Here is a 19,348-nt window from a genome sequence, read left to right on the forward strand (position 1 = left end):
AGTAATTGCTTAAAGGAGCTTCTTCAACATCTTTAAGAGTTTTAAACAAATGTCTGTCCTCCGGCACTGGCGCCAGTGTCCGGCAGCCTCGCCTCTGTCAGTGCGCCCCAGGGTGGCTGTGGCTACAACATAGCTTGCCATCACCAGTGTGTGAATGGGTGGATGACTGGATGTGTAAAGCGCTTTGGGGTCCTTAGGGACTAGTAAAGCGCTATATAAATACAGGCCGTTTACCATTTAGTAGCTAAGAGAAAGGATGGATGGAAACACAGCAATAAGTTTGAAATGACATGTTATTTCAAATTTATTTAACATTTTTGGTCACTTGTGACTCCAAATAAAAAAGACAGCAATCACAAAAATGCTCAAATCAAAGCTTAAAACGGTGAGAAAAAGGTTCACAGAACAGAGTGATGTCATGGTGTGTGCCCATCTTTTATATACATGTTTTAGTAGCAGGATACAGGCTTAAATCTTCATTTGCATTTCATTTCTTGTTTTATGTGGGTGGATTACTCATTTACATATACAAAACCAAAATATGTAGCTTAATGCTTTATCTTACACATGTGTGTTGATAAGGCTACAGAAGATTTTTATTAATTAATTGATTGATTTTAGGCTTCTTAATCAACTAATTACTGTGGCTCTGAACTGAAAATCCAGTTGCTGTCATGACTCTTCAGGAATGAAACAGCTGAAAGTGCAGCAAATGAAGAAGAATTAAATCTCCGGACCAGCATCTGGATATAAACGTGTAACAAATGCACCAGCTTTCATTCTTTATTGTTAAATCAGCTGACAGGTGAAGCATCCTCAGCATGTCCGGCTGCACACAGACTACAGGAGGAGCGGTTCAAAATGAAACCTTTAAAGGAGCGGTTCAACATTTACTGAAAAACTTGATTCCTGTTTAGAAAGAGCCGTTCTAAGCTTTCATGACTTTATGCTGCTTCACTCAGACATGATGGCTGAAAGAGTTACGTGGTGACATTTTCTCTGATCCCACCCTCACGCTGCACACCAACTATGCAGCAACAGCCTGTTAGCTTCCAGTTAAGAAAACTAAAGATCACCAATTCGGATGTTCGATGTCTGGAATGAACTAAATGCTTTAAAAGGATCCAGCTGGTGTTGCAGTTTGCAGTGTAGCAGCCGCTGGAAGCTACACAAACAGCAGACATTGAAAGCGTTTGTGATTGGCTGAAAAATGACAACGAGTGTCAGAAAATCCAAATTACAGATTTAACATAATAAGATTTAATTGCTGAGGCTTTGAGCTTCATTTTCTGGCTTAGTGTTACTTATCTGATCATTTCCTTATGACTTCATTGACTCATTATTGGCCTTTTGGGGATTTAAATTTAAAGTCTTAAGCACCTGGTGTCTCTGTGGCCCAGAGTTACCATGGAGACCAGGTTAAGCAGTAGAGGACCGATTGACAGGAAACAGTAAAAAACAACAGGGAGGTGTCCATAAAGTCTCCACAGGAACAGACACGCAAACATCCACAAACACTTCATTTACCGAGACATAAACAGGAAGTCACCTTTGGCTTTCAAAATTAAAGCAACTCAATAAATAGAGCAATATAAACCCTTCAGAATAAAAGTAAAATAGTTGTGCCAGTAAGTGATTGTAAAAAGATAAAGAGTAGCAGTCTGCTCTGATTACTGCTCCATCCAAGAGGGAGCGCCTGAGCCCAGCGATGCCCGAGACGCTGGTCTGGACCCGGGTCTGGGCCTCGGTCCAGTCTTCCTCCTGCCCAGGCTGAGGACTTCCTCTAGGGGCTCAGGGGCCTCTCCGCTGGCCCGGCTGACGAACACTGAGGGAGGGTGCGTGGTGGCCATCTCGAACCTCAGCTCCGCCGCGTTCTTAGCGCGGGAGGAGGCACCCTTCCTTTTAGTCCTGGGCTGTGGTGAGGGCAGAGGGAATGCCGGGACAGGCCTGTGTGAAGACGCGTCTGCCGTAGCAGCAGAGGCCGAAGAGCCAAGTTTGGCCAACGCCACCGGGATCTCCTCCAGAGACTCAGCAGAATCTGAGTGGTACTCGGCAGGAGGGGCGGCAGCCTGGACGGGGCCTGAAGTGGGGGCCAGGGGGGGCAGTGTGGCCCTCAGGGGAAATGCTGGGAAAGGAAGCCGTTGACCCAAGGACACAGTGGGCACATTGCTGGGCTCTGCTAGAGAGAAAGAGACAGAGATTATTCATTTCATCATTTTTTAGAACATTTAAGGACATTTCAGGCTTTCTGTCAGACATCGATCAGGTCCTGGTCTGACAAACTTGAAATGTGTCCATCTGAGGATCCACTTCCCACTGGTTTGCCCTTTAAACTCAGAGACTCCGGAGCTCTTCTGCATGTAGACTCTCGCAATTGTTTCATATTAGTAAAGACTTTATTCTGTGCCCGAGCAGCTCTGTGATCCAGGAACAGAAAAATACACATTCCCACGCTACCTGATATCAGTCGCTCAAAGCCCACAGCATTGGGTCATTTCATTTCATGTCCTGACTGACTGCCTTTTGAGACTCTGATTCTAACCTGAAGGAAAACCTGAATGTTTTCCTGATTGGAGAGTTGGGGACCCTCGAGGTTAAGGCTCTGTGAATGGAAGAAGATCTCGACTATTAACGATGGTCAGAATTGCCACCAATAGATTGCCAATCGAGATATATTTTTAGCATATGTACCCATACATCCCATCCAACCAGTCTCTTTAGTACATTAAATTAAAATTATCACCCTATTAGGATTCATTAGGAGTCTTGCTGCCTTTGGAATGAATGCATGTTTGGGAAGCGGCTACAATGATTCATTATCCAAAATGAGGAAAGAAAACAAACACAGGGTATTTCTGTCTGTTGTTCTGATTTATTACAGCCACTAACATTTTAGCTGTCCAGCAGATAGCATCTGTTTATGGCCATCTATCATCATCATGCTGGAAGTGGGAAATGAACTTCCGTGTGTGTATCCTAGTTTGTCTTTCTCTATCACCAGCAGCTGTTGTGTTTGTTGTGTTTCCACGCGGAGAGAGGGTGGCTATAGCTACCTCGGTGGGGGTACATTAACCCCCCCAACAATCTCACAGGGACAATTTTTCCAGGTTTTTCCAGCAAATGTGAGAAGTGAAATAACCAAAACAGCAGCACCAGAAATCTACACCACATGTTTGGATTTGCTCCAACATCACTACAGGTCTGAACAAGATGCTTGTGAACATCTATGAGAAGAGTAAAACCTTTGTTTGTGTGACTCTAAAATGAATAAATGACAGCTGGGATCCTGAGAACAGGTACATGTTTTGTTAAAGGAGTTCAAAGTTTAGACAGGAACTACCTGAAGACTGTCTGCACTCAGTGAGCCGAGGCAGGTCACATGTGCAGCTGAAGCATCAGCGTGCACAGCTGCACTGTGGAAGTGAGAGAAAAAAAACAGGTGGAAGGGTTCAGGTTTAGGTCAATCAGCGCTCCCACCTCAAATCTAAAATTTGTTTTACTTTTTTAAGTGGTCGAGCTGCTCTTCCACCCGGACTTAAGGTGACAGGATCTGCTGTGTGAACATGGGACGGGCAGAAGGACAGAAGCTTTGAGTGTCCTTGTTTTTGAACAGTTTCAGAGAAAAATCAAATTTAAGGAACTTGGATATGACCGAACTTAAAATGTTGCAAACTCTGTCTTTTTGATTAGTTTAGCTCTTTCTTCCCGACAGCTTTTCAGTAACTTATTTTAAGCCTTCACTTGTTTTCACTTTGTTTCTGTGTTTAATCAGCTGGAACCAATAAGTTTGACCTCTCCAAACCAATTCTGTGAATGGATTTGTTCTTTAATGTCAGATTTTGGATCTGTAATTGTAAAAATTTTCTCTTATTTTAGTCTCCAAATATCAACATTAAAAAATATATATTTTTGCTGATTAATCCTGTGCTTTGCTAACTGAATGGACTGAAACTGCCCTCCGCTGTAAGGTCAACTGAAGCGTCTTTATTTGGCCAAGGCTTTGTTTCATGTCAGCCCTGTTTACTAACATCGCAGCTTCTGCTGTCAGACTTTCATTTCTGCGTGTGAACGCACCACAGGACCACAAGGTTAACACCACCTAAATTTCAAAGAGGAGGTCATTTAAATGGAAAGCAGAGCAGACACTTGATACAGAGCAGCGGAACTTTGACAGCCTTTAGGTTCAGGTTAGAGAACATGGTATGCTCATGAGTGTCTTCATATGTACAGACAGGTGAGGCCATACCGGGAGGCGGGGCTGTGGCCGGGCAGCGCTCTCTGGTCACCTCTGCTGGGACTTTACGTACCTTCTTCTTCTTTTTCTTCTGCAGAAGAATAAAAATACAAAGCAGCTTTTTAAGTGCGGTCTCCCTCACTGCATATTCTCTTCAAATATACACAACTTTATCCAAAGTTTCCCCTGATCCGTCAGACCTCCACAGTCTGTGTAACATCACACCGAACCTGTTATCAGGTGTTTGGTTTGTGGGCTTTTACCTGTGTGTGTCGATGTGTGTGTGCCGCTATGGCTTTCATCTCTGAAGAGACAGTGGGCGGAGCTTCTTCCTCCATGACAGGACTGGACACAGTCCTCACTCTACCATTAGCCAGGAACCTGGTGCACACACAATGCATGATTATCTGATTGCATACTACAGACTGTACTAGTGCATCTAAAAAAAAGTACCTGGATACTGTGCAAAAGTTACAAATCGTGGGAAATATTCAAATAATTTGAGACACTGGATTTAATGACCAATAGTCATAATCATCAACAGCGAAAAAGGCTATAAACTTTTCACTTTACCTTTAATGACTATAGAATATAACACATACACAAAGTTCTGTGAACACTAGACCCCTTAATACAGGGACTTCCTTCTCCAGCAGCACTGTGCTGGTGCCCGATCTAGAGCCAGTTCCTCAGATTTCCACCAAATAAATAAATAAAGGCCTGGTGCTAATGTTAAAAAGCTGACACCAGTTTGGTACAACAAAACTGTGGAGCACAAAGTTGGAACCAATAACACTGAGCTAGATCTGTACTGGCACCAAGTTGGTGTAAAAGAGGTAATAATGTCAATAAAAAGTAGCACACGTGTCTTCTTCACTGGGAGAAACCTCAGGTAAAGAAGACACATGTTCAGAAAAAAGAAAGAGGTTATTAATGCTGTGGTGGAGAGGCATGTGCCAGGCTCAGGGTCAGCACTCCAGCGTCTCACTGTCGACCAATGAACCCTGTCAGTGCAGGTAAATAATCTACCTGACGGTCGCTCACAGATCATACTAACGCTGTGCTTCTGTAATGACCCGACACACTGGAACCAGAACAACAACACATTCTACGTGTGATTAAGTATCTAAACTAGTTTCCCTGTTTGTCAGTGTTTTATTTTGTGCCTTCCACGTTGTTCTCTGACTGTTCCTGCTCCAATATAAAAAAGGTTTCCTACGTCTCAGATAGACAGGATTCAGAGCAAGTGTTAGAGTGAGTGGGACTGTTTATAAAGCCTTTCTGTTACACACACACACACACACACACACACACACACACACAGAAAAAGCCTCCTCCCTTTAGCTCACACACACACACAATCCACACTTTGTTTGCTTCCTGAAAGTTGAAGCCAAAGAATTTCATGTTGCACTTTGTTTTCTGCAAAGAAAACCGTGTCCATGGCGACGAGGTCCGGCCTCCTCGTGTGGTGAAATAACTGTTGCCGGCTGTTTACTGAGACGTGTCGGGACCCGGTCAGTTCACCTCAGCCAATCACGCGCGCCGGCTTTAAGTAGGACCCGGCCATCTGAACCAGAACAGGAGGAGCTGAGAGACTTACTCTGCCTCTCCTCGCACGGCCACGGCAGTAGGTTCCTGCACGTCCAGCTGAGGGTTGGTGTAACCCAGAGTCCCTGAGTAGTTCACATCCTGATGGGGGGACAGCAGAGGACAAAGACTCAGAGCCTGAACTCAACCCCACCCAAACCAGACTCTTTCTCCCTTTATTAACAGAGCCTATTCGCCTGCCAGTCAGTCACCTTGAGGACTGAAGGAGCTGCCGTCTCTTTCACAGATCCCGGTTTCCTCAAGTCTCTGTTGTCCACACGGTGGCGCTGCCTCACTATGTACTCGTACGTACTGAGCCTGTTCCACACTGAAACACACATAAGTAAACATACATTTCCCCAGACCCTTGAACCCTGACATGGCCTTTAAAGGTCTGGAGGAGGTGGACAAGTTAAAAACACACACATAACACACACCCACAGGATTTGTTCTGAAACACTGATGGGGTCTTGCAGCATTACCATGAGGTCAGAAACAAAAATTTATTGTCTATTTGCCAAATAACCTCTATGAGAGCGTAGACAGCACGAGGAAGGAAAAACTCTATAGCCGCCTTCTCCTTTATGCTGCTGAATAAACAAATAAATATCCAAACGTATGATATACTGGCAGCATCACCTGAATGTGAGTGAAGCTATTAAAGAGAATATTTTTTTAACTGAATTTTCTCTCTTGGTTTTATCGAGCTGCAGAGGAGTGATGTGTCTGACTCAGACTGCTGAAGCCTCATATTGCATTTAAATAAATGAACTCTGGAATAAATCTTTACAAAGAAGGCAGACTGTGGATTTTATGCTCAATTTCCACTGAGCAGCACATCAGGTCCAATCTGAGGAAAAGGAATTATTAAAGCAATAAAAATGCTGATGGCCCCCCAGTGCTACCCCTCAAAATCCTTATAAAATGCTCACGTAAATGTCTGATTGTTTACAAAATAAAAATAGTAGTAAAACTAGTAAAACTGATGCAAACTCACAGTTTTGTGGATTGTTATCTCTTTATAAAACCTAAAGACAACAAATGGATTCTGAAACAGGAAAACCTAATAGTTACTTTGAAAGAAAATGCTGTTTTAAAGGGAAATTTTTTGCCCCACTTTCAAAAATACAGAAGCCATTCTACAGACTAACGTAATGTGTTGCCTGTGAACTGCACTGCCTGCATTTCATAAGCATGCTGTACCTGCAGCAGATCACCACAGAAACTTAAATCTGTGATGTAATAAAATCGCTATGTAACGGAATATGTCTAAAGCTGAGCTTCACAGGGATCACTTTTACATACGTTTTGAATTTTGAAAATATTTATTATGAACATCAGACATTACAACATTAACTGCAGGGCAGAAAATAAAGAAAAGCTTCCTCTTGTCAAAGATTTGACACGTGGACAGACAGGCAGGTGTGTTATTTCTTACTCAGGTAGATGTGGAAACAAAGCAAGTGGCAGAGCAACACGCAGGACAGAAGACCCAGAGCGATTGTGATGGCAGCCAGGACGGGAATCACCGGTGCAGCTGACCTGAGAGGCGCAACGGGCAGGAAGACAAACCACACACCTGTCTCATTCCTCACTGCGGGACACAAAAAGAGTCAACTGTGAAAACAGCATTTCTTCATTTAATGGCTGAATAACCAAACCCCAATATATCAGCAAAATCCAAGCACATCAGGTATAACTTTGAGGGTTTTTTAGCTTTAAAAGTTGTTGTCGTTGTATCTGTGAGCTAGGTGAATTATCTTTCTAATATTCCTCTTTTTTCTAGTTTAACAAAATTTCAGGTTCACAATGAAACATCATTTATAGAGAGGCAACAGTGACCGTTTGAACAGCAAAAATCGCCCTAAACTCGCTGAAACAACTATAAGCTGTCGACAAACTAAATAATCTTCCTCACATGAAAACACGAGACTGAAGGACAAAGACATCAGTCATCTCACTCTCCTGATCTTCCTCCCTCTGCTGCGGATGTGGACTCTCCGCCTGCAGATAACACTGAGAGGAGGGGGCACTGCTTTCTCATCCTGCAGCTACGCAAGTTCAGAAGAATCTAACTGGAGATAGGTGGCAAGGACTGCACACAGTTCAGTTCAGTTTGCAGGTTACTCCGTTCACTGTGAAGCTGCTAAATTCCGAGTATCACACTGTAGTGCATTTTATCACACATGAGTCTTTTATCACTCACCTGTGCTTCTTGACAAAGGAATGGGCATGGTCAGTAACAACACTAAGGTAGGCTGTGGGGTTTAACTGATCCTGAGCTGGTACTAAGGGGCCCAAAGTGTGCCAAGATAATATCCCCCACACCATAATACCACCAGCTTCCTGAAACGTTGATATGAGGCAGGATGAAGCCGTGCTTTTCACTCCAAATTCTGACGCCACCATCTGAGACTCATCAGACCAGGCAACAGTTTTCCAATCTTCTCTGGTCTAATTCTGTTGAGCCTGCAGGAACCTCAGTTTCCTGTTCTTTCTTGACAGGAGTGGCACCCAGTGTGGCGTTCTGCTGCTGTAGCCCATCTACTTGAAAGTTTGACATGTTGTGCATTCAGACATGCTCTTTTGCATACCTTGGTTGTTACAAGTGATTATCTGCGTTACTGATAATCACTTGTAACAGCTGCTTAAAGCAGCCTGGCCATTCTCCTCTCACCTCTGGTATTTTCCCCTTGAGAGCTGCTGCTCACTGGATACTTTCTCTTCTCTTTTCTCTTTCTCAACCCATCTCTGTAAACCCACAGATGGTTTGTGTAGGAAACAAACTACTCAGACCAGCCCACCTGACACAAACAACCATGCTGCATTCAGTCACCTTTCTTTCCCATTGTGATCCTCAGCTTCCACTTCTTGATTTCTGAACACCCTAACTGAGATTTCTTTTAAAATTTTTAATAAACACTACAGACTCACAGCTTTTTTACAAGGTCAGAGGTCAAATCTTACCCAGGAAGTGTTTGTCGGTGCGGAGTTTAGTGGGGTCCAGAAAGAACTCGACGAAGACGTAGGAGGCAACAACAAGAATGAGACAAACTCCCAAAAGAGCTGAGATCACACTGTGGAGGAACAACCTGCAGGACACACAGCACTGCTCAGTACACACACCTAATGGGCATGCATGTACAAAATATATATTTAAAAAATATTGATTAAAATATTTAAAATACATAACATTTGCCATCTTTGCACCCCATGTCTATGTTGCTCCAGTATTTTAGAAGAGACTTTTGGAAATGCTTCTGACTCGGTTTTAAGTTAATGACACTTTTATCATTACAGGCAGAAGCACAGAGTTATAAAAACAATGACAGACATCGACTCCTCACTGAGTCACATCAGACACGACGCATCCTCCTCTGATTCATCACTCCCATCATATGGCAGCTGCCTCGTTCTGTTAGTTTGTCTGTGTTGCTGTCGTGACTTTGCTGTTTTAAAGACTTTTAAAGTTGGCAAGACTCAGATGTGCATGTACAGGTGCAGCAGAATCTCCTTTTGTTAAAGGAGATTCAGTGCTTTGCACAGAGCTGCATAACAGCCTCGCTTCCCTGTCAGAGACAGCTGTCTTATTGGGAGTGAACCAGTGTCAGGTGACAGCATCCTTTATTGTTTGTCTCCACAGAAAAATAAACCAGTACTCACTTATAGTTCCTGCTTCCCACGCAGTTGTTGAGCCACCGACAATGATGGTCAAAGTTCGCCACGCACTTGTTACAGGCGCTACAATGTTTCGACTTCGGTCCCCTGAAACAACCACATACATATATCTGTATTTACAACCAAGTGCAGCCTAGGACTTGCACCACTATACAGAATGCATAATAGTACAGCACGCATTATGATACGAATCTAACTAAAACACATTCACGTTTGATGACTTTACTGCTTTGTTAAAACTTTGTTTGAATGTGTGTGGATGTTTAATTTGTGAATGAGAACTTTTTACTTCAAACACGATTCAGGTTCTTAATACACAAATGGTACATAAACTGTTATTAAAACAGCCAATCACAGAGTTCACATCCTGGTGTTGCGAATAGGCCGTATATGTAAATAAAACTGAGGAATAATGAGGTCAGTGTACGTGAAATAAAAGTTCAGTTTCAGTCTTTTTTTTCTACTTGTATGGGAAATGGTAAAATGGTAAATGGCCTGCATTTGTATAGCGCTTTACTCAGTCCCTAAGGACCCCAAAGCGCTTTACACTACATCCTCCAAGAGTAGGGCACAACAAGCATAATAAACCTTTAAAATTAGTTTTCAGATGTAGCTTCTTCTCTGCAGCAGATCCAGAGGATTGTGGGTATTCAGATCCGGTCCCAATGTTTGTTCAGAAATGGGCGTGCTGCGTGAAACGATGTCAGATCAGATTCAGGTCTGAGAGGGGGTTTACGGTCTGTAAGAGCCCCTGTGACCCAGTTCTCCGAGGCCTCCTGAGACCAGCCCACTGACCCATATTTTTTTTCCTCAGAAGTTGTCACTGCAGCTCAGCTCAGCTCATCACCTCCTGGCTTCAATGAGCAGCTCTATTATTTACTCGGGAACTGAGGTGCATTCAGCTGCTGAGGACTATGCAACACTGCAATTAACTTCACGCCACCTATTCCTGCTGCAATGAAGCCAGTAAAATATTTAAATGCAGATTTAAAAACAGCAGAATTCAGTGGTGAAGAGCTCCTGTCTGCAGTGCAGATGTACAGACAACTGGAAGCAAGTCCCAAACTGCTGTTTCTCTGAAGGTCAGTTCTGATTCATATCAAAGCCGACAATCAGCTCACGCTAAACCGAAACATGTGCACCTCATTTGTGTGAGCATACTGTGAAACAGCTAATTCCTCTCGGCATTTCTTACGTCTAAACACACAGAGTCTGGTAGGTAACCAGACTGCCTGAACTGTTTCTGTAGATCTACAGTCTGAAAAAAATCAAATGTTTTTACAGTGAATCTACACAAAAACTCCGAAGGGGTCTTTGTGTAGATTCAAATTCTAAGTAACAGAAATATTGTTTGATTTAAGTGTGCACAATAGGGCTGGGTATCGTCACTGATTTCTAGAATCGATTCGATCCACGATTTCGAATCGGGGAAATTTTGCCTCAGACAGTCAGAAATATTATAATTCTGATTATTTATCAGTACTGACACTTGTGAGACTTCATCAGAGGTGTGAGCATCCCAGCAGATGCCTTTGTGTCAAAGTGACAGAGAATAAAACAAAAAACATGAAGGAGATTTTCCTGGCCTGGCTTTTTATAGCAGATAACCTTAAAAATATTCTGCAGTAGAACAAAAATGGAACAAAATCATGAATCAACATATGAACATTACCTGATGCTGCTGAAGTGAAGCAGAGCAAAGTTACAGAGGTTTGATTAGAGACACAGCTAAGCGTTTTGCAATTTGCCATCATTTTGAAAAGTTTACATTTCTTCGAAATTGAACAGCAGAAATGAGTTTTTCTTTCGGAGGTCATTAAAAAAAAAAAAAACAGCAGCCGACAGCGCTGTGCACAACGGTAAAGTGGTGGGTAATAAGCAAGCGAATAATGCAGAAAATTGAGATTTTTAGATGGGAAACTGTTCTTAAAGTACACTGAGAAAGAGAGAAAGAGCTGTGCAGGAAGTGTGAATTTATTGTGGTGGAAGCAAAACAGCAAAAGTAAGAGGGAATTCATGACGATGTTTATCTGAAGCGAAATGTGAAGCTTAGTTTGGATCTTCTTTTGCTGCTGGTTCAGTCAGTTTTGGTTGGAGAGTGATGAAGCCTGCAGCATCAGAATCTAGCCCAAAAAAACCTAAACACAAAGTGCGGACTCGACGCATCAGAATGTGTGAGGTGTCAGATTTCAGCCCCGACAATGTGTCCGACCGCGTACGTGCCCACAGCTCACTGATTCTGATGCGTCGGGTCCGCGCTTTGTGTGTACGTTTTTTTGTGGAGTCCGTTTACCTGCTCTCATTTACTGTTTTAGCTGTTTGGTGGTTGTTGAAATAGTTTTGTGAGGTTTAACCTGAGATTCTGGCGTTTCTGGCAAAATACATTTATATTTTAAAATAGATTCAGGATTTTAATGAATCGATATCGCTTTATTCAAGCTAAAATAGATTTTAATTGGAAACTCGATTATTGAAACCCACCCCTAGTGCACAACATAAAATATCCTGAACATCACACTGACTTCATGCAAGCAGCCTGGCAGGTTAAAGACCATATGAGCTCTGATCTAACTGAGATGGACACTTGCAATATGTTAGGTAACATCTCAAAAGGTTCATGACTGCAGAGCATGCTTAAAAAAGGTTACAGGGAGTGGTGGACTGGAGGGGAGGAACCATCATGGAATTTAAAATTAAATTTAACATGACACATTTTCAATTCTCTCAGCTGAAGCTTTATGACCTCGACTTCAGATCAGTAACACTTTGTGGCATTAATAAATAAATGTAAAGTATGTGGCTGTAAATTAAATAAATCCACGACACCTTCACTTTATTTTATGGAACAAATCTTTTCTGTGCATGCAGAGACCCCCGGAAAACAAACATGCTTAAAAAAATACTTAAGAACACCGGAGTCTGATTGGACAGTGCAAATCCAGACCATGTGACAAGCAGCTCAGAAGATGAAGCAAGCTTCAGTTCAAGTTCATGTTGCTAGCAACAACACCAAAGCTGCTAACAGCTGACAAGCAGTTTGTGTCTGCATGTGTGTGTTTGTTTGTGTTTATATGTGTTTGTGCGACCTGCAGAGACTGTCCTCCTGTGAGAGATACTCAGCAGGGACATGCCAATAACAACTCCAACAGCAGCTCAAGTTAACACACCTGTGTGATCTATTTGCAATGTTAGCTTGACAGGAAGCAAAAGGACAATTTGGGCTACAAAATCTCAGCTATTAACAGCCAATGGGGAAACTTGATCAGAAAGAGTTTCAGCCAGTGTTAGCACCATCTGCTGGCAGCAATCCACAGTGTGGTAGTTTCTGATTAACCAGATCATTCAGGGTTAATGAGAAAAAATAGAAAACAGATGGGGTTCTTTTTGTTTGTTTTGTTTTTTTGCAGACTAGTAGACAAAACCTGATCACCTGATTTAATCTAAAGGTATCAGCCAACACCACGGCATCAACTGAAATAGCTTCCTGGGTCATATTGTTGCACACGAAGGGGTATAAAGGCCTGTCACGCTAAAATGCAACAACTACGCGTGCATCTCTTGGAAGAGTTACAACACAAATGAGTATTCATCTGCAGCTGTCTGGGTCCAATAGGGCTGTGCCATATTGAATCCATAATAACATTGGCTTAAATTTTGAAGTTACATAAAAGTGTCATATCATGACATCATACTAAGACCACGTGTTTATCTGTCCTAGTGCACAACGAGATGAGCCCAGGGATCTCTGAGAGCGAGAGCCATGTGTCAGCATCCACTGACAATTCAGTGGATGGACAATTCAACAAAACTCAACAAGGACCATAAAACGGCTAAATGTTAAAATACAAGCTTAGAGAGCACTTGAGAGTTTTTATCATTGGGATGAAGGTATCCAGCAGTTTCGGGAACGATAACATGATGCGGCATACATGCGTTGAAAAGCCTCTGTCTGTTACTCACACATCAACCTGGCACAGGTAGCAGTGGCAGTTCTCGATGACGTGCGCGTGTTTGGAACGGTCGAACACGGGGACCGGGCCTCGGACGCTCTTCGTTCTGACGTTGTAGTCAGCCGGGTCGATGGACACGGCCATGACGTGGACAAACAGGTGACACACAAACATGATGCCCGTACACTGACACAGAGATCAGGAATCAAACACAGACATGCCAGAGCAACATTGTAACACCTCACCTAAAGAAAAGACCTGAAATCACTGTCTGTCCCCTCAGTAACAATAACTCAATGCTATCAAACAATGTGGAAATTACATTTTGAATAGTGGTCCTTTTTCATATTTTCATAGGCATCAGACACTACCAAAAAACAGCTCCCTAACACTGCCAGACTTTACACTGGCTGTGCTAAATAAACCAGCAGACAGAATGAATAAATTATAGATTGTCGACTGTACAACCAAAGTATCTGGGACAAAAATTTGAGAACTCACCTGAATTACAATCCAGTTAAAATACGAAAAAACTGGAATTTTTAGAAGACAAAAACAATAAATATTTAGAAAAAAAACTGTAATAATTTGAGGGAAAAAGTCATCAAATTTTGAGAGACAATTTGCTCTATTCTTTGACTAAACTAACACTATACTTATATACTACACTTACTTATAACACTACACTATATATACAAAAGATCATCGGCTGCCCTCTCCCCTCCCTGATGGACATTTATTCCTCCCGCTGCCTCAGCAGAGCAGCAAACATCATCAAGGACAGCTCCCACCCTGGCTTCAACATGTTCAGCCTGCTTCCCTCAGGGAAGCGCTACAGGTGCATCAACACAAAAACCCAGAGACTCAAAAACAGTTTCTTCCCCAAAGCGATAACCACCCTGAACTCACACATGCACTGATAACACAGCCCCCCACTTCCCACTTCCTCTATGGACCACCACTATTTATACCAATTCCATGTGCAATAACTCAACTGTACATACATAACACTATTTATTACATATTACTTACGGCTTGTAAATTGTACATTTTATATATATATATACACATCTTCTTCCATATGTTAATACTGTCCATATGTATATAGCGCTGCAGAACTGTACCCCCCCCCCAGCATGTTTACACTGAGTAGGAGATGCTCTGTATCTCATTGTACAACTGTATAGTGACAATAAAGGCATTCTATTCTATTCTATTCTATTCTACTTTAAGGAAAGACGTCTTACTATAATTTGAGGAAAAAAAACGCAATTTTTTCCACAGAAAAAAGTGCTACTGGTGTAGAAAGTTCACATGTGTTTATCTGTACACCTCGCTACCAGTGGTGCGGTGGTGGTCTGTCCGTGCAGTGGAAGGATACGATGTAGCCCGCAGGGATCCAGTGTGCAGGCAGCAGAGGGACGAATATGCCGAACCCGGTGACGGCGAAGTAGATGTAGAGCAGCCAGGCGAGCAGCTGAAAGGGGTGCGGAGGCCAACTCCAACCGTTGGTCCGAGAGCAGAGCGGCATGTCAGCTCGTCGTGGGCCGTCCTCACCGACCGGCGCCGTCCGGTTCGGGTTCCTACAGCACACGTCCATCCCGAACGCGCATCCAGCATCAAAGAGCTGCCGTTTGTTGTCAGGCACAGAGCGTGGTCTCCATCACATGAGCGAGAGAGTAGCCGCAGGCTGAAGCTGCATAAAGAGCCGCTTCATGATCAATGAGTTTGAGCTGCAAAGGAAACAGAGAGAGAGAACAGAGGCTCTGATTCAAGCAACAACACACAGACCAACAACAGCTCTGCAGCATCACACCAGTGTGTCCCACTGTACAACACACAGCTGCAAACAGCAGTGATCTGAGACCATCAGTCCAATTAGCAACAATCAGTTTTCCACAAACCCTCAGCTTCCACCTTTCTGTAATCTGAACATCTGGAGTGAGGTGGAGTCGCCGAAGTCTTATTAAAACAATTATACCCTTCCCCTAAATTATTCTTATCATCAAATAAGTTACATTTGTTATTTGAGTTGTTGAGATATAAGTTAATTTTTATTCCAGGGTCCAGTTTCTGATTATTGTCATGATCAGTTCATCTGCTGGTTAATTTCTTTATCAATTTGTCCAAGCAGGCTGAGATAGTAAATAGATTATTAAACAGCAGAGGTCTTTAATTGAAAATCAGAAAAGATGCAGTTAATTTTCATAATCCAATCACCACAGCTCTGAATTCTCCAGCTCCTGTTTTTCCTGTCTCTGGTCAACTAATCCATCATCTGAGTAATGATGGTTTCACAGAGTGTTATTTTACTGGCTTATTCCTGAATTTATCAAAGTGTAATCAGGGGGAAGTTGTTTATGTGTTTGGTTCTACATGTATGAAATTTTTTTTTCAAATGTTTCTGCTGAGCAGCTGGAACCAAACAACACTGCCTTCTACATGCTGCAGCCGAGGAGCAGCTCATTCATTAAGTAGCCAAGTGAATGATGCAAAAGAAATTAATGAAGTATTACAACAGCATCACATAATTTATCGACAAATTTGTTGACTTCACCTCACCACCGGACCTCCTGCTGTACGAAAGGGCAGCCCACCTGGTTAACCGGTACCGGAGCCTCATCTCATCCCGGAGCCCGGGCCTGAGCAGCGGCGTGAAGCTTTGCCGTCCCCCTTGTCCCAGGGGAGGGGGCTGCTCTTGGGGGAAACCACAGAGATCCACAGATCTGGGCCACACCGTCCCAGTACTCCAGCTGTTAACTCACATCCATCCCGGTAGTCAGCCGCAGCCCTCGTTTTACCCCTGGAGCCGGGCTCGACCACTGTCGAGCGGCCTCGCCGAGACCGGCGCTCTGGGAGAAACTGTGATTGGTATAAAATTCTGATTAGCTCGCCAGATAGCGTGCTAAGCTGCTAACGAGACGCGACTAGCAGGACACCGCTGCTGCCATGCTTGCTCTCACTCCGACAAACGGAGGGGGGCGGTAACCGCGAATCAACAGCCGAGCGTAACGTTTAATATTTAACGTGAACGACTGCTTTAAATATTTAAGATCGCTGGAGATCCTATTAGCCTGCTAGCATGATACCCGTTAGCCTATCTGCTGCCTCCCACCGTCTCCTAGCGTCTTCCAGCCTCGTAAACCGTTTCCCTGGTAACGCCGTAGGTCCACACCTATTGGTCACTGGTGCTGACCCCGCCTACTATATGAATGTAAGAACCGAGCTCAGGGAACTGATAGTTGTGTTAGTGACCTGCATCCAGCAGGGGGCGGCAGATCCACGACGAACAGAACGCAACGCCGCTATGCATTTATTTATGCTGATACTTTTATATGTAAACTAACTTCTCGCCATGCTTTTAAGATTTACGTTATTTTTCGAATTATTATCCATTTTTACCTCGTTTAATTTTTAATATGATTATCAATTATTAATACTTTATTTTTGTCATTTTACTACCCATGCGGAATTTGATGTTTCATTTAGGTTTGTTCATTTATTATCATTAGTCTCAAAAACCATTTGCTGTAACCTCAGTTTTGTCAGTGGTTTGTAAAACGTTAGCTGTTTTGTTTAGTATAAACTAAATCAGTCTCAATTTGTTGGTAGTTTTTTTAAAACTAAAGTGTCTCATTATAAGCTGATCAGGTAAATGCTGGGTGGTACTGCAAGCTAAAAAAAAGTGTTTTTATATTTTTTTTATGCTGTATTTTTATGTGCAAATACAGCATATAAAAAAGTAAGGTGTAAGGTCTTTAATCTCATACATTCACATTTATATTTCTGATGCAACACTAAATTGTTAACTTTAAGATCAAAGCAATTAATTTAAAAAGATTACAACATGGATTCGCTACATACAAAAGTACAAAAAAGTACAACTAATCCAGTTAAAGCTGCCTTGCATACCTTCTACCTCCTACACAGTTTTTTCCATGGCTCTTGTGGACTCTGGTAATATTTCACTTGTTGGCATAGAGCGTAGTGCATTCTTTACAATAGTCGACTTGAACAGACACATCTGGAATGTAGCTGTTTTATGCAAATTCTGTCCTTTTCTTTTACATTCTTTACTCTTTGAGCAGAAAGAAAAAAAGCATGAAGTTTGTTGAGCAGCTTGTGACATGCACATATACAAGTTTACTGTGAATATTCAAAAGAATACAGTACAACTGACATAAATGGACATTTAAAAATTACCCAATATATTAATTATTTCTATATAGGTCATCCAAATTTAATCCTCAAAAGGGAGTAGGAAGAAGTAAAGACTTTTATGGTTATATGAAGTGCATTCATACCTATATCTACACATATGCTCACCCATATACTTGAACCTTTAGATTCAGTCAGTTTTGGATCACAGACATCTATCTATCTATCTATCTATCCTCTTGCACTGGAGCCTATCCAAGCTGTCTTAGGGTGAGAGGCAGGGTACACCCAGTCTGTCGCAGGGCTAACACATAGACACAGACAATCATTCGCACTCACATTCACACCTATGGGCAATTTAGAGTTACCAATTAACCTATCCCCACTAACTGCACATCTTTGGACTGTGGAAGGAATCCAGAGCACCCCGAGAGAACCCACGCAAACACGGGGAGAACATGCAAACTCCACACAGAAAGACCCCAGCCACCATGCTGCCTATCTATTTGAGCTGTTGTTTTATTCACAAACTAAAATTCCTCACTGGTTCATGGACCTTTACGAATGAAGTGACTCAGAGGAGCTCAGCCGTGATATCTGGCATCCTGTAGACATGACCTAACCCAGATACTATACTGAAACAATGCACATGAACAAGTACAGTTAATCCGATTAAAGCTGCCTTACGTACCTTCAGCCTCCTACACTGTTTTTTCATGGCTCTTGTGGACTCTGGTAATATTTCATTTGCTGGCATTGTTACGGGCCCCAGGAATGGTGCCACAATAACAAAGAAGAAATCCCTGCAAATACAGGTAAAGTTCAGGAGCAATGAAGACACAGTGCACTCGGTTTGCCTCTCAGATTGCATCTCTTATTCAAGTTTCAATAAACATGAACAACATTAACAATATTCATGTATGCATGACTCTTTCAGTGCCAGTGTCCATATCTGTCCATTTTCCAAAGTCACAAGTAGAAAAATAAATGGATTCACACTCTACACTTTCCACTATTTTACATGTGCTTCATGTGATCGCTCAGTGAAAGCAAAACAAAAGTACACACATGCTCTTGCTTAAGCAACTGAAAGCCACTGTAATCTACAGTGAATTTACAGCAATATTCAACTGTATTTAAAGCAAACCACACACTTATGTGGCTGAAATTAAAGTGGACAACTGTACCGGTTCTGAATACTGAAATTGAGCAAAAACAAACACACATCATTTACAGCACACTGAAGCTGAAACTCACTTTTGCATAACATGGGCAACTTCCTTCTATTTTACATGTCATTAACACTCACATATTAAACAGCTTTATACTTTTCAAACATCAATGGCACTTAAGCAATAAAACACCTTTGTATAATAAACTTTATATAAAATGGTAAAGTGTGCAGGAGTACCAACCTTCATAATGAAAAGAAAATAAATCTATATGCATGACCTTCCTGTAAGACAATGCTCTGGGCGCTACGACCCACCATACAAAAACATTACCGTGACGTTTCTGCTAGCGGCCCGCGCAGCCTGACTCCGCTGTCTGATGCGGGTCAAACGCGCGGCTGTGCCCATTAGTGTTACAGGTACTGTCTTACTTCTTTACAACTTAGCATGGAGATGAAACATTGCTACGTAACAGACAGTGGTAGTACTTTTTACCAAGTACTAACCTGCAAATACAGGTAAAGTTCAGGAGCAAGACAACAGTGCACTCGGGCGGAAGTCCATCC

At 42.5% G+C, this 19,348-nt stretch overlaps 1 protein-coding gene across 5 annotated transcripts; it reads right to left on the minus strand.

The window, feature by feature from the left end:
• Positions 1-623: 623 nt before the first annotated feature.
• Positions 624-18,454, minus strand: zdhhc1 (zDHHC palmitoyltransferase 1). 5 transcript variants are annotated; one of them, XM_025908269.1, is made up of 12 exons: positions 18,302-18,454; positions 16,050-16,314; positions 14,834-15,185; positions 13,463-13,638; positions 9,488-9,589; positions 8,792-8,916; positions 7,263-7,418; positions 6,037-6,152; positions 5,838-5,926; positions 4,498-4,615; positions 4,247-4,325; positions 624-2,179 (listed from the first exon to the last, which is right to left on the minus strand). In XM_025908269.1, the coding sequence occupies exons 3-12, from the start codon at positions 15,050-15,052 to the stop codon at positions 1,671-1,673; spliced, it is 1,689 nt and encodes a 562-aa protein (XP_025764054.1). In that variant the 5' UTR covers positions 15,053-15,185; positions 16,050-16,314; positions 18,302-18,454; the 3' UTR covers positions 624-1,670. The 5 variants fall into 5 exon arrangements, with proteins under 5 accessions (XP_025764054.1, XP_013122493.1, XP_025764049.1 ...); XM_013267039.3 differs by lacking the exon at positions 18,302-18,454 and having other exon boundaries at positions 624-2,176; positions 16,050-16,607; XM_025908264.1 differs by lacking the exon at positions 18,302-18,454 and having other exon boundaries at positions 16,050-16,607.
• Positions 18,455-19,348: the final 894 nt, after the last annotated feature.

The sequence above is a fragment of the Oreochromis niloticus genome, linkage group LG1 (genome assembly GCF_001858045.2).
Source record: "Oreochromis niloticus isolate F11D_XX linkage group LG1, O_niloticus_UMD_NMBU, whole genome shotgun sequence".
Classification (NCBI taxonomy): domain Eukaryota; kingdom Metazoa; phylum Chordata; class Actinopteri; order Cichliformes; family Cichlidae; genus Oreochromis; species Oreochromis niloticus.

What these genes read in the sequence shown, in the direction of transcription:
- zdhhc1 (XM_025908269.1), bottom strand. Translation starts at nt 15,052, where the DNA reads ATGGACGTGTGCTGTAGGAACCCGAACCGGACGGCGCCGGTCGGTGAG. An exon ending in GTGGGAAGCAGGAACTATAA is followed by an intron (nt 8,917 to 9,487) that starts GTGAGTACTGGT and finishes TGTGTCCTGCAG; the next exon opens with GTTGTTCCTCCACAGTGTGA. An exon ending in ACACACATCGACACACACAG is followed by an intron (nt 4,326 to 4,497) that starts GTAAAAGCCCAC and finishes ATTCTTCTGCAG; the next exon opens with AAGAAAAAGAAGAAGAAGGT.